This window comes from Denticeps clupeoides, chromosome 2, assembly GCF_900700375.1.
Source record: "Denticeps clupeoides chromosome 2, fDenClu1.1, whole genome shotgun sequence".
Taxonomy (NCBI): Eukaryota; Metazoa; Chordata; class Actinopteri; order Clupeiformes; family Denticipitidae; genus Denticeps; species Denticeps clupeoides.
Window position 1 is genome coordinate 27,371,931 of NC_041708.1, and position 14,630 is coordinate 27,386,560.

Consider the following 14,630-nt stretch of genomic DNA (forward strand, 5'->3'; position numbering starts at 1 on the left):
TACTGTTATGGATTGGTCTTACCATCAAATTCAACAACAATTCCAACAATTTAAGATAAGATAAGATAAGATAAGAAGAACTTTATTTATCCCGAGGGAAATTATTTTGTCAACAACATGCTCAATGCAGAAGGAGAAACAAGAGGAATAAATTATATTTACAAAAAATAGTACAATATGTGCAGTTATCAAAAATAGCTTAAGGCTCAATCACAATAATGATATTACTATAACCAGTGAAATGCCCAAGATAGTGCTAAGTGACATATCGATCATGCAATGGGTAATATTTAATATTTTACGTACATAATTTCCATAACATTGCCCATGCCGATGATGCTCAGAGTCATGAGTCCATCTTTGGACCAGCAGGACCCAGGTCGTGGTGCGGCCCGTAGTCCATGTCCGCTCTCTTCTTTGGACTCTGGAGGTGGTCTGGCCGCCTGATTCGGAGCCTCGGAGAGAACAAACAAAAAGAGCGGCAGACGGAGGCTTGACTAGGTGACTGTGTATTAAAATGGACTTCAGTTATTGACTCTGTGTCTGGGATCACTCTGGCAACGCAGATGTGTTTTCAGTTTCGATTTAAACCCTGATACTGTGTCTGAATCCAGAACACTGAGCAGCAGGCCATTCCACAACCGCAGAGCTCTATAAGCGAAAGATCTGCTCCCAGCTGTGACCTTCTGTACTTTGGGTACCAGCAGTGACCCCACACCCTTTGAACAGGGGGTGTGGCAGATCATAAATAACTAAAAGTTATTTCCTCTGGTTCTAGTTAGAACTCTCGCAGCGGCATTCTGAACTAGCTGGAGCTTACTCATGCACACACTAGAGCATCCAGACAGTAATGTGTTACAGTAATCTAACCTTGAAGCAGAGATGTTCATAAATAAGTCTCTAGTCTTGAGTGACAATGTCAAGTCAAGTCTCAAATGACTGAAATGATGGTTCTGTAGATAATACTGCTTTGGTGTAAGAAAAGTGCTTATATATTTTTAGACCATAATGCATTTTTGCAGTAGACTATGCTATTTTGCACGGATTATTACCCGGGAGGGGTCCTGTTAGTGAATATTTTTCTGCATTCTTCGCAATAACTTTTTTCTTTAACCATTAATATTAATATTATGATTATTATTTTATTTGACTGTATCAATCAGGATACACTAAGATTTTTATAGAAAGATTTGAAATCCACAAATACTAAATGGCTCAAACTCTACTCGACCCAAGAGTGCCATCATCGTCAGTCTTGATTTGAAATCTGCACATCAGGGAGGAAAAATAAATCTGGGCAAAAAAAACTGAAATTACAGCATTTAATTTGAATGATGGATAATATAGCTGTAGGAATGTACTTTTATCCCATCTGGTTAAAAGTCAAGTCAAGCCACAATTCATTGTTTGTGCGACTCAAGTGTAACTCGAGTCCGAGTCTCAGACTCCAGTCCCCATCTCTGCCTTGAGATAATAAAGGCGTGAACCAACTTTTCTGCATCGTGCATGAATATCATGTTTCTGATCATTGCACTATTTCTAAGGTGAGAGAATGCTATTTTAGTGAATGTTCAAGAGTCTGCTGAAACCCTACCAATTTACAAAGGCCTTCAGGCAATAAGCCTGAAGGTAAGGTGAAAGTGATTACTTGTCACACGTGACACGCCACATCACAGCACCCGGTGCACCCACTGAAACGTGTCCTCTGCAGAGGGAGCAGTAGGCAGCGTCATACGAGCTCGGACAGGTAGGGTGGATTTGGACATTTAAAAAACGAATCCTAAAAGGTACGGGCGACCAGTGGAGGGAGGCTAAAAACGAGGTTTGCAAGGTTCTGATGTTCATGTGTTCAGGTTAAAATGACAGTGGTTGCCAGAAGGCTGCAGCCAGCCGAGTGTCACCACGCACTGGGTGCCATGGCCGACCCACTTCTTCTACAGGGATGGGTGCCATCGAGGTCCCCACACAGAGATTTATCTCCTTCCACACCACTAGGTGGCAGAGTCGCGCCGCCGGCCTCGTCACTTCCCTCCAGACAGACAGCGGCCGCGGCGGCGAGCGCAGGCAGAACCGAGTCGGGGGCGCGGCCGCGCGTCCCCGCGTCCACGCGTCTCCCCTTCCGGCGAGAGGGACCAGAGGGACAGAAAGAAGCGGGCAACTTTCGTGTCGCTGTCACGCAGGAGGAGGGGGGGGCAAGGCGTGAAAAAAATGGCTACGCGGAAGTGTCGCGAGGGATTTTTTTTTTTGTCACAGCATATAAATACACAAACGTTGCGTGCAAATGTCTCCGTATTTGCCTGCCTGGTGGAATTAAGCAACGGGCCGCCACGCGTAATTAAACGTAATTAACGTTGTTATTACCGACCGACCTGCGGCCAGAGAGACAGAAACCCGATTTTACAGCACGTCGCCGGCGGAGGACGCTGTCACGTTTCAAATGGACTGCGTGGACTCGGACCCGCGGCTCGGCAGGGACTCTGCAGGCCCAGTCCCATCTTCTGATGGGGATGAAGATGAAGACGTACCGGGAGACCTGGAGGATGAGCAGAGTGAGTAGGACATCGATTAAATCCTGTTTGTACAGTGTCCCACTGTTAAACCCCGCTTTTTGGGGGTGGGGGGTACACACACCGAGAAATGGAAGGACCACTGTGTACCTATATATATGGGTACAGGGTGGTAGAAGCCTAGTGGGTAACACACTCGCCTATGAACCAGAAAACCCAGGTTCAAAGATGCTTAACCCTGATTGTCTCCAGGGGGGACTGTCCCTGTAACTACTGATTGTAAGTCGCTCTGGATAAGGACGTGTAAAATTATATTTACACATAAGTATGATGTAGTGATCTGCCCAGGGAGCTGGGGGGTTAAAGACCTCGTGGAAGGAGCCACAGACGTGGGGAGGCTGGTCTCGATCTGGCAACCTTCAACTCACAGGCACAGAGTCTTAGTCCACTGAACTATACATTTACGGTATTTACCAGACGCCCTTATCCAGAGTGACTTACAATCAGTAGTTACAGGGACAGTCCCCCCCTGGAGCAACTTAAGGTTAAGTGTCTTGCTCAGGGACACAATGGTAGTAAGCGGGATTTGAACCTGGGTCTTCTGGTTCATAGGCGAGTGTGTTAACCCACATATATGCTACTGTGTCTGTCCGTCTGTCTGTTTGTGTTTTTTTTTTCTATCATTCATGTACATTCCTTTTGTCCTTTGTTGTGTTATGCTGCTGTGAAAAACTTATTTTTACAAACATGAACATCAGACACTTTGGGAAAAATTGGTCAGATCCACTAGCCATTTTATCACCATTGTACAGCTGAAATCTAGCAATTTACAAGCATTTTTGTTGGTACATTGGGGTTCATTTGGATAATTTCCATGTGGTGCAGGTTCGTGGGTACAACTATGTACTTTCCCAAATCCACATTTGTGGACATGGTGTCACAAAGGACCTGTCCTGTACTTTTTGAGGTACAATCAACTGAAAGGAACAGTTTTGTACCTGGATGTTTAATATTGTACCCTGTGCTTTAAAGCTGGAGGCGGGATGAGGAGGAGAGTAAAAAAGTAAAATGAACCCACTAGTTTTGCGTAACGGAACTAAAGAATATTTGTGCTCATTTTTACATTCAATGGCCTCTGCTGTTGCTGTTAACTACGAACGTATGTACATACGTACAGCCGCGGTCCGTATCCTGCATACTCAAAAATTAACGTAACGCAATTCGAGATCTGCACTCAACAGATGACGATTTTAAGATACTGTATTCGTTTATTTGGTTTGCAAGTATATCACAACAAACGTTAACAATCCAACTGTGTACGACTACGCATGCGTAGCTCACAGCAAGTATATTTCTGGCTTTACTCTGATCTGTGTTGTGTGTTCCTCTACTGTGACCAGTCAACGCATTACAATCTTGCTAGTTCACCTTTGGACAGATTTACTTTATTTCAGTGAGACTTGGTCATTTGCAGCCACTTCTTGGTCATTTCCTGCTCTCAGGTTGAAATGGTATTTATTCATTTAGACGCCAATCGTTAACTTGCGTCTGGCTGATTTGGTGGCAAGGTTTTCTGGCTAACATTTACAGTCAAAGATAACAGCAGATCACCTGCATTCTGGCTACATGGGCCGGTCCATTTATATTCTTCCAGTATGGATCATAATCTGATCTCCTGTCAGTTATGACAATATTTGTTTTTTTACACGGTATGAACAAAATAATGTGCAACCTGGATTCAAATGCATTTTGATTGGTCAATTACTGCAGTGACTAATATGCTTCAAGGTGACAGTTAAATGATTGACTGAAACACTGCCGCACAGCACACAGTGCACACAACAAAATGTGTCCTCTGCTTTTAACCCATCACACTTAGTGAGCAGTGGGCAGCTTGGCGGATCGGGATTCGAACTGGCAACCCTCTGATTACGGGGCCGCTTCCTTAACCACTAGGCCACCACTGCCCACAGCAAGCAGCATATCATTTTGTCTTAACTGATAAACTAATTATCTGAATATCTTCTAACACAATAACCACATTGTCCATGGCCATGGGATGTGCCCTCCAATGTCACTGCGATTCAAATGGGTCAAATTATTGGCCTGCATCAAGCAAATAAAACCACTAAGGCGATCACAAAATTAACAAGGCATTGTTGAAACCTGGAAGGAAAGCAGAGAACTGACATCTTGGGAGGGAAAAAATGTGGATTGAGAACATTTTGGTCAAATCATAGAAAAACGCACACACACAAAGTTAAATTTCCACAAGATTGGGAGAAAACAGCTGTGTGATCATGATGAAGCCACTTGTTAGTGAGTCTAACTGTGGGGATTCACATGGACAAGCCCTATGTGTGAGAAGACATTCAGGAGAACATGAGAATTTATTCTGCCATGAAATCTTGAACAGTGGAACAGTCAGGACCATTGGGAGGACACAAATGTGATCATATTGGACCATATAGATGCTCTGTGTGTGATAAGGCTGACCGATACCTAAATTATTCACACTTCTGCATATGAAGGTACCAAAGCTGAGCCTCGGAAAGAATCCGATGACTCAAGCATGGCTCCTGTGACTCCAAAGCTCTCTGAAGAGGAAGGAGGACCATCTAGTTCTGATAACCACAGTGAGTAGCATTGAAATTGCCATTTTATATAATGGAATAATTTGTAACAGAACAAATTGTCTCATTAAAAATGGGACATATCTCTTTATAGAGTGCCAGTATCCTTGCTTTAAACTTTAATGCCCATTGTCGAAATTCCTCGTTTGGTTCACTAGGATCTGTGAATACCACAAGCTTAATAACTAAGACTTGTATTTTAAATATACATAAGGGTTAGTAGCATTTAGTATTTCCTAAAAAGGAAAAATGTTTATAGACTGTGTTTGAAGATCTTTGGTTACTCAGATGGAACATTCAATATGCATTCAAGCAGAGGCACCTTGCCGGTTCGGGATTTGAACTGGCAACCTTCTGATTACGGGTGTGCTTCCTTATCCGCTAGGCCACCATTGCCTGACATGAGTGAGATGCAAGACAAGTAGGAAAGGGAATCACCTATAGCTAACCAAAGGTTGCATGCACTGACAGAAGGACAGTAAGTGTTTAACGTCCTGAGGGACACCATCATATAATTTGCAAGGAGCAGATTTGTATTCCTTCCATGTCACCTGATAAGGTCGGTCCTCCAGATAGGAAGCTATCCACTGTCATGTCATGGCACTAATTCCAAAGCTCCTGAGGATGGTCCAAGATGGTCTTGTGTATGTATCAAATAAAAGTTTTTTAAGCTCGAACCTGACATTGTTGTGGTGGCTGATGTCACGCATCATAAGTCTTTTATACATTTTATAACAACATTTTTCAGGGGCAAAGTTTTTTTTTTCCACTCCACAGACACCTAGTGTCCATTTCACGCTAATTGAAACACATCACCTGAGCGCTCATTTGAAAGTGAAGTGAATGTGAAGTGTTTTTCATTGGGAAACATGGTGCACACAATGAAATGAGTCCACAATGAAATGCATCACCTTTAGTGAGCAGTGGGGCAGTGGTGGCCTAGCGGTTAAGGAAGCGACCCCGTAATCAGAAGGTTGCCGGTTCGAATCCCGATCCGCCAAGGTGCCACTGAGGTGCCACTGAGCAAAGCACCGTCCCCACACACTGCTCCCCGGGCGCTGGTCATGGCTGCCCACTGCTCACTCAGGGTGATGGGTTAAATGCAGAGGACAAATTTCACTGTGTGCACCGTGTGCTGTGCTGCTGTGTATCACATGTGACAATCACTTCACTTTACAGTGGGCAGCCATGACCGGCGGCCAGGGAGCTGTGTGTGGGGACGAGCCTTTGCTCAGCCTTCTGATTACAGGTCCACTTCCCTATCCGCTTGACCAACCACTGTCCAATTAACCGTGCAAGTCCTAGCCAGAGTAAAATGAAGGAAATTAAATCATGGCAACACAAAATGCATCTATATAACACATAACATGCCACAATAAATGTACTGGCTGAGTGTTCCCTTTCAAACCGATTATCAGGCCAAGATGAGGCAAATTCAAGCCCTTAAATCACCTGCACTTTTAATTTAGATTTTCTTTTTGTTTATCTTGTTTTAATGTTCAGATCAGTTTTAAGCACCAACACATTTTCTTGTAGACTTGTGCTTCAAATAAAGACCTTTATGTTAACCAGATTGTTGGTTAATCATTTACAAGTCAATATTGCCAAAATGGGCAGCAATTAAAGAAAAGAAAAAGAAAAAGTGGACCTCCAAAACTGCATTGGTAAATGCGATGCTGTCGAACCCAACTTTATGCGCACCAGTACAACCAGTGCAAAAAGTTAGTCCTGTGTGGTGATGTAGTTATTCTTTATTATTCCACCCACTTCGCGAAGATCACAAGTACCAATGGCAGCAAAACAAAACACAGGGCGTGATGCTACTTCCACCATATTTAAAAACACTCCAAACGCAATGGCAAGTTGGTATTCCAGCATATCCAGTTTGTGGAAGGCCTGGGACTTGGTGGTCCCGGGTTGTTCCTGAACATCCAAACCAATTTCCTCTAAGCTGAGGGTGAAAATTTGGCTTTTCTTTGAGACCTTGGCAAAGTGGCAACACCTCCCAATAACTTGAACTGATGATCTAGGAATTCCCGCACTAGGGAATTGGCAGCTTAGTATTACACAACAAGCCTTGGCATGCGGTGATGTGTACTGTTGTTCTACTTCCCATTTCAGTGAACAAACGGCTGTCTTTTACCAACTTATTTCCTTAGGAAGATACTCCTCAACGATGACTGGTGCCGGTCTAGTAAAAAAGCGGAAGCGGCCGTATAAGTGCTCTGATTGTGGAAAGGACTTTGAGAAACCCGGAAAGCTCGAACTACACAGGAGAATGCACACAGGTGAGAAGCCTCACCGCTGCAGTCACTGTGGAAGATGCTTTGCTACAATTCAAAACATGAGGGTGCATGAGAAAATTCACACGGGGGAAAAGGCGTACCAGTGTCCGGATTGTGGGAAGAATTTCATAACTTCCAGCCACCTAAAAACTCACAGCTACACCCACACCGGAGAGAAGCCTTTTAAATGTTCCCTGTGCGACAAGCAGTTCCGACAGTGGGGCGGCCTGCAGGTCCACACGCGGAACCACATGGGCGAGAAACCGTACCGCTGCTCCGTCTGCGGCTACGCCACCGTAACTATGCAGCAGTTAAAACAACATCAGCTGATCCACACCGGCCTGAAGCCCCACCCCTGCCCTCAATGCGGAAAGTGCTTTGTTTATAAAAAAGATGTTAAAAGACATCAGCGAATCCATGAGCGACAAGCTCCTCCTCCATGTTCTGAGTGTGGGAAGACATTTAAGCATTTTTCACTACTGAAAAAGCATAAGCGGCAGATGCATTCGCAGCAGGACCAACCGGTAGATGAACAGGCTTACTGGTGCTCTTGGTGTGGAACATGCTTCACAACTGTAGAGGACTTGAAAGACCACGAGAAAATACACCCAGCTTTCCAGTCGTACTGCTGCTCTCAGTGTCAGTGTTCTTTTACAACCCAGACATCCCTAAGAATACACGAGCAAAGTTACTGTGGTGTAAAGCCTTATGTCTGTGTTCAATGTGGCAAGACCTTTGGTCGAGCTGGAGATCTAGAGAGACACCAAGTACGTCATGAAATAGAAATGCCTCCTCCCTGCTTCGTCTGCCAGAGGGTCTTCCGACACTTTGGATCACTGAGGAGGCATGAGCAGTTGGCTCATCCTAGCACAAGTGAGAAGGGAAGCAGTCCCACTTGTTCCACCTGTGGAAAGGGCTTCAGCACCCTCTCCGTGCTGAGATATCACGAGAGGAACCATGGGTCCGGGGAGTCCCACTGCTGTTTGAAATGTGGCTTCACTTGCGAAACGGAGAACGATTTGAAAGACCACGTCGAGAGCCACGCCAAGCCAAGACCATGCCGCTGCAACCAGTGTGGCAAGACGTTTACAAGACCTGCCGACGTCAAAAGGCACCAAATGATTCACGCCCGACAAAATCCTCCTCCCTGCTCGGTTTGCCAAAGGGTTTTTAAAAATGTTGGGGTGCTAAGAAGACACGAGCTGCTGGCCCATCCCAAGGAAGGCCAGGAACGGACGAAGAGCGCTTGCTGCTTCTGCGGGAAGCGTTTTAAGAACTTGACCATGCAGAGAAACCACGAGCGAGTTCACGTGTCTGAGAAGTGTTACCGCTGCTTGCGGTGTGAAGTCACCTGCGAAACGGAGGATGCCTGGAAACAACACGTCGGCATGCACTCTGGGCCGAAGCCGCACCACTGCAATCAGTGCACCAGGAGCTTCGGCAGACTCAAGGATCTCAGAAGGCACCAGGAGATCCATGCCAGGAAAGTGCCCCCATGCTCCGTATGTGGGAAGGTGTTCACGCGGTTTGGGGTGTTGAAGAGACACGAGCAGCTAAAGCATCAAAGGAAGATTCCGATCAGGAAGTACACGTGCGCTCAGTGTGGGAAGTGCTTCAACAAAAAGCCATACTTGAAGAAACACGAGAAGGTACACTTGCCTAAGATGGTACACCAGTGTTCCAAATGCGTGTTCACGTGTACAAATGAGACGTACTTCAAGCTTCACCAGCAGTACCACGCCGGTGGGAAGGCGCACCACTGCTCTGTGTGTGGAAAAGGTTACAGTAGGTCAGCAGATCTAAAGAAGCACGAGCGCGCCCATGAGGTGGACACTCAGGCAGGAAGCAAGCCCATCTGTTGCGCCCTATGCGGCAAGATGTTCTCCAGCCACAACACTCTGAAAGTACACGAGAAGATACACTTTAGAAAGAAGCCTCATACCTGCCCCGAGTGCGGGAAAGATTTTGTGTCGCTAGCAACGCTGAGATATCACCAGCGAGTCCACACTGGAGAAAAGCCGTACCAGTGCTACCAGTGCCAGAAGAAGTTCGCATCTTCATCGTCGCTGGTGATACACATGCGGCGTCACACGGGCGAGAAGCCGTACCCGTGTACGCAGTGCGGTAAGATGTTCAGTCACGTCGCAGGCCTGAAAGCACACGAGCGCACGCACTCAAGCGACAGGCCGTATATCTGTCATTTATGCGGCAAGACGTTCAAGGGCCTCCCTTCTCTGAAGGCGCACCACGTCGTCCACGCGCTTGGCAAACGTCACCGCTGCTGCACGTGCAACAGGAGCTTCGCGTCGGCCGGAGGCCTGAAGCGGCACGGGAGCATCCACACCGGCGAGAGGCCGCACCACTGCCTGGAGTGTGGAGAGTCGTTCCGACTGAAACTGCAGCTGAAGAGGCACAAGCGCTCTCACCCGCCGGGGACCGGACACGATGGCGTGCCTCGCATCTCCGACGTGGAGACTCGCCCGATTAAGCAAGAGACTTGAGACAAGGGGCGGGAAAAGCCCTTTTAAAGCATGATTCTCATTGCTACTGTCATTGGTATTAATGGCGTTTTTGTATAATAATTATTATAAGAAAATCACTGTAAACTAAACAATTACCATTTCGTCAGATCGCTGGGAAATACGTCTTTCAGGAGAGATAAGTCACATTACTCAAGCATGAGTTGTAGCTGGAAATGTCTCAGTATCGTTGTTTTGGTTTAATATTGCTAACATTTTGTACCACTTGTGGGCGACATGATACCGGTATTTGCCTGAACACCGTCTTACATTAAATTGAATGTGCTTTTTTTTATTATTAATATTTGGGAACAGTTTAATACAGGACCTTTTATGAAACGCCTTACCCTTTTCATACCAATTTGTGCATGTCTGTGCCTAAGGAATTAAGACATTTTATGGCATTTCAAAATGGTGGACATAAAACAAAGTACACTTAAAATTAACATAGTTTAATATTAATATTATGAAAAAACATTGCAAAAAAAGCCCACACTGCACCTATAAGGGATCAATGTGTTTATATAAATAAAATAAACAATATTCAAACACATTTGCTTTGATGATGATGATGGTAAAACACCCGATGGAGTCCGGTTTTGTCTGGCCATCCATATTGTGTGTGCTGTATACCCTGTACATCCTCACATCAGCAGGTCCTCTTTCAATTTTGCTCCACATAATCTTAATTCCATAAATTGATTTTATAACACTTAGGTTATCTTTTGCACAATAGCGATCGTTACAAAAAATACCCAAATTATTCACACTTCTGCATGTGAAGGTACCAAAGCTGAGCCTCAGAAAGAATTTGATGACTCCGGTACGGCTCCTGTGACTCCAGCACTCTCTCAAGAGGAAGGAGGACCATCTAGTTCTGAAAACCACAGTGAGTAGTGTTGGAACGGCCACCTTGATTTATATTATCTGGTCAGATATAACATCGCGGGGGCGGGTTTGAGTCCAGTAGCTACGTGGCAGTGGTGGCCTAGCAGTTAAGGAGGCGGCCCCATAATCAGAAGGTTGGCGGTACGAAATCCGACCCCCTGCAAAGCGCCGTCCCCACACGCCGCTCCCCCGTCATGGCTGCCCACTGCTCACCAAGGGTGCCGGTTCAAATCCGAGGACACGAATATCGTCGTTTCACTGCGTCCTGCGCTGCGGTGCACTTTAGCGTTTGACTTTTTGACAGAAAACGTGACTGATCAGACCAGATCGTCTTCTTCCACTGGTCCATGGTCCTCGGACCATTTCTGGTTAGTATTAACTGCAACATACCGGTGACAGAAAGTCCCCGAGATCTGCAGTCCTGGCTTCGTCACACTCGCTCTTTTCCTGCTTCCAGCGTATCAGCTCCTGGAACCGACTGTTAACTTGCCGCCTACTCGATCCGCTCCTTTAACATGTGCCATCGTCACTCAGTGTTCAGATGTTACTGACTTCTGTCTAATCCCGTTTCCAAACACCTTGTCTTTTACCGACTTGTTTCCGTAGGAAGATACCGCTCGGCGGCAGCTGGCGCCGGTCAAGCAAAAAAGCGGAAGAGGCCGTACAAGTGCTCGGACTGCGGGAAGGACTTCGAGAAGCCCGGGCGGCTGGAGCTCCACCGGAGGATGCACACGGGCGAGAAGCCGTTCAGCTGCAGCCACTGCGGCCAGCGCTTCGCCCGACCCCAGAACATGCGGGTGCACGAGAAGATTCACACGGGCGAAAAGGCGTACCGGTGCCCCGACTGCGGCAAGCACTTCATCACGTCCAGCCACCTGAAGACGCACAGCTACACCCACACCGGCGAGAGGCCGTTCAAATGCTCCCTGTGCGACAAGCAGTTCCGACAGTGGGGCGGCCTGCAGGTCCACACGCGCAACCACATGGGCGAGAAACCCTACCGCTGCTCCGTCTGCGGCTACGCCACCGTGACTATGCAGCAGCTGAAAAAGCACCAGCTGGTCCACACCCGGCTGAAGCCCCGCCCCTGCCCTCACTGCGGAAAGAGCTTCCTTCACGAGAAGGAACTCGCCAGGCACCAGCTGATCCACGAGCGGGGGACGCCGGCCCCTTGCGCCGAGTGCGGCAAGACGTTCAAGCACCATTCGTCGCTCAGGAGACACAAGCACCTGATCCACTCTCAGAAGAGTCAGCCAGAGGTCAAAGTGCACCGAGCCAGGTCCCAGTGTACACAGTGTCACGCCACCTTCAGCAGGCCGTCCGGCCTCAGGATGCACCTGAAGATCCACGCGCGAGAGAAGCCTCCGCCCTGCTCCGTCTGTCAGAAGGTTTTCCGACATTTCTCGATGCTGAAACGACACCAGCAGCTGACGCACCCTCGAGGGAGCCGCGACGGAGGCAAGCCCACCTGCTCGTCCTGCGGGAAGGCTTTCAGGAGCTTCTCCGCGCTGGGGAGACACGAGCAAGTCCATCCGTCTCAGAACTCATACCGCTGCTTGGACTGTGACTTCACCTGCCAAACGCTAGATCATCTGAACGAGCACCTTGAGACGCACACGAGGCCGAAGCCGTACCCGTGCAGCGAGTGCGGCAAGAGCTTCTCCACCCCAACAGACCTCACAAGGCACCAGCTGATCCACGCGAAGGAAAAGCCCCCCCCCTGCTCCGTCTGTGGGACGACCTTCAGGCACGTCGGAAATCTGAAAAGACACGAGCAGCTAGTGCATCAAGACGGGGGTCTAGGGAGGGAAGGATCCCAGTCTTTTTGCTGCTCACTATGTGGCAAGAGGTACTCCAATCAGCGTGGATTAAAACGCCACGTGAAGATACACGCAGACAAAAAGGCTCATGAATGTCCTCACTGCGGGAAAGGTTTCGTGACGTCAGCGGGGCTGAAATACCATCAGCGAGTGCACACGGGAGAAAAGCCGTACCAGTGCTACCAGTGCCAGAAGAGGTTTGCGTCGTCGTCGTCGCTAGCGACGCACATGCGACATCACACAGGCGAGAAGCCCCACCGGTGCGGCCAGTGCGGCAAGACGTTTGCCAACGTCAGGGGTCTCAAGTCTCACGAGCGCTCCCACACCAACGAAAAGCCCTACATTTGTCATCTATGCGGGAAGACTTTCAAAGGCCTCCTCTCCCTGCAAGAGCACCACGCCATTCACACGCTTGCAAAAAGACACCACTGCTCCACGTGCACCAAGAGCTTCGCCTCGGCAGGAGGCCTGAGGCAGCACGAGAGCATTCACACCGGCGAGAGGCCGTACCACTGCTTGGAGTGTGGCGAATCCTTCCGGCTAAAACAGCAGCTGAAGAGGCACAAGATTTCGCACTCGCTGGAGGCCGGACGTGATTTCATGCCCACGATTTCCAGCGTGGAAACTCTGTCAATTAAACAGGAGGCTGTTTAATCTTTTGCCATTTTCGCGCCGCTCCCTTTCGGCTTGCCCAAGTAGGGGTCGCCACAGCAGATCATCTGGCCGGGCTGATGCCCTTCCTGACGCAGGCTCGGGACCAGCACCAAGAAGCGCATGGTCACATGTGTCCCCAGTGGCTGGGTCCTTTTTCCTTTTTCATAATAATAATAAATTATAATGTGCAGACATTGTCATGGTTGTTTCTTAACAAAGTTTTCAGGTATGTACACAATTTTGTAAAGCATTGAATGTAAAATTGATCCCCTTTTCCCTTGTAATTCTACGTTTGAAATAGAATGTCAATTGTAAATCAAATTACCACTTGGTTTTGGTGTGTTGTGTGTTTGAGTTATTCAAGATTCAAAGAAATTTATTAATCCCAGAGGGAAATTGTTCTTGGTTATACAGTTGCTCAGATTAATCAGTCCAATTAATTAATTAATCTACCGGGAAGGATGAAAAGTTAAAAATTAAAACAATGTAAAATACAACGAGAAATAACAATAAATAGAAGTAAAATAAAATAGAATAGTGTGTATACACACACACACACACACACACACACACACACACATATATATATATAAACATGTGGCATGTTTATTGAACCATTCGTTCAGATGATTTAGAAAGCATAAAATGTGCCCGTTCATTGAGTTCTCGCTAGAGGGCGACATTTCTACACGTTTTCCTTTGGAATAAAAATATTGTACAAATGCAATTTTGAATTTCATACATTTTCTGGAAGACGTATTTGCAGTGGTTTGTCCGGTTTTTCAGAGATCACACACATCGCAACGCGAGAAGAAAAGCTTACAGCACCTGGTATTCCCAGGCGGTCTCCCATCCAAGTACTAACCAGGCCCGACCCTGCTTAGCTTCCGAGATCGGACGAGATCGGGCGTTCTCAGGGTGGTGTGGCCGTAAGCGGAGAGCCTTCTCGCCTGCTGAGCTTTTAGGGTTCGGTGCCTGGTGGTTATAACTCCGGCATCTAAGCTATGGGTTCAAAGTTTGATTCTTTTTACGTTTTAAATCAGCCACCAAAAGGCACCTACCAAAAGGAATAGGATTTACCGCGAGGAATGACATTAACAGGCACAATTACTGAGGAGGTTAATGCGAATGTCATTTTGAAGTTTGTATGCTCATAGCTGAACAGAATCATCCTGGGCTTTTAATTTCTTTCCCCGCGGGAAAACGCACGTCGGGAATTATGCACCACGTGACCCGCAATGTCGCTGTCCCCGTAACCGCTTCCGGTTTTTTAAAAATCGATTGTTTGATCAAAACTTTTTTTTTTCTTATTAACGTGGACGGC

At 47.1% G+C, this 14,630-nt stretch overlaps 1 protein-coding gene and 1 non-coding gene across 7 annotated transcripts; one reads left to right on the forward strand and one right to left on the reverse strand.

The window, feature by feature from the left end:
* Positions 1-1,788: 1,788 nt before the first annotated feature.
* Positions 1,789-13,637, forward strand: LOC114766978 (zinc finger protein 883-like). Of its 6 annotated transcripts, XM_028958387.1 has the most exons (5): positions 1,789-2,549; positions 5,039-5,143; positions 7,300-7,428; positions 10,729-10,833; positions 11,439-13,637. In XM_028958387.1, exons 1-5 carry the CDS (start codon positions 2,438-2,440, stop codon positions 13,304-13,306), a joined length of 2,319 nt encoding a protein of 772 aa, XP_028814220.1. In that variant the 5' UTR covers positions 1,789-2,437; the 3' UTR covers positions 13,307-13,637. The 6 variants fall into 6 exon arrangements, with proteins under 6 accessions (XP_028814220.1, XP_028814229.1, XP_028814238.1 ...); XM_028958396.1 differs by lacking the exon at positions 10,729-10,833; XM_028958405.1 differs by lacking the exon at positions 7,300-7,428.
* Positions 13,638-14,122: 485 nt separating this feature from the next.
* LOC114784970 (5S ribosomal RNA) lies at positions 14,123-14,241 on the reverse strand. Its single transcript, XR_003748974.1, has one exon. It is a non-coding gene; the product is annotated as a 5S ribosomal RNA (ribosomal RNA).
* Positions 14,242-14,630: the final 389 nt, after the last annotated feature.

Coding starts and splice junctions, on each gene's coding strand:
- LOC114766978 (XM_028958376.1), top strand. CDS start 2,438: ATGGACTGCGTGGACTCGGACCCGCGGCTCGGCAGGGACTCTGCAGGC. Junction 2,550..5,038: donor AGACCTGGAGGATGAGCAGA/GTGAGTAGGACA, acceptor CTGCATATGAAG/GTACCAAAGCTGAGCCTCGG. Junction 5,144..7,299: donor ATCTAGTTCTGATAACCACA/GTGAGTAGCATT, acceptor TTATTTCCTTAG/GAAGATACTCCTCAACGATG.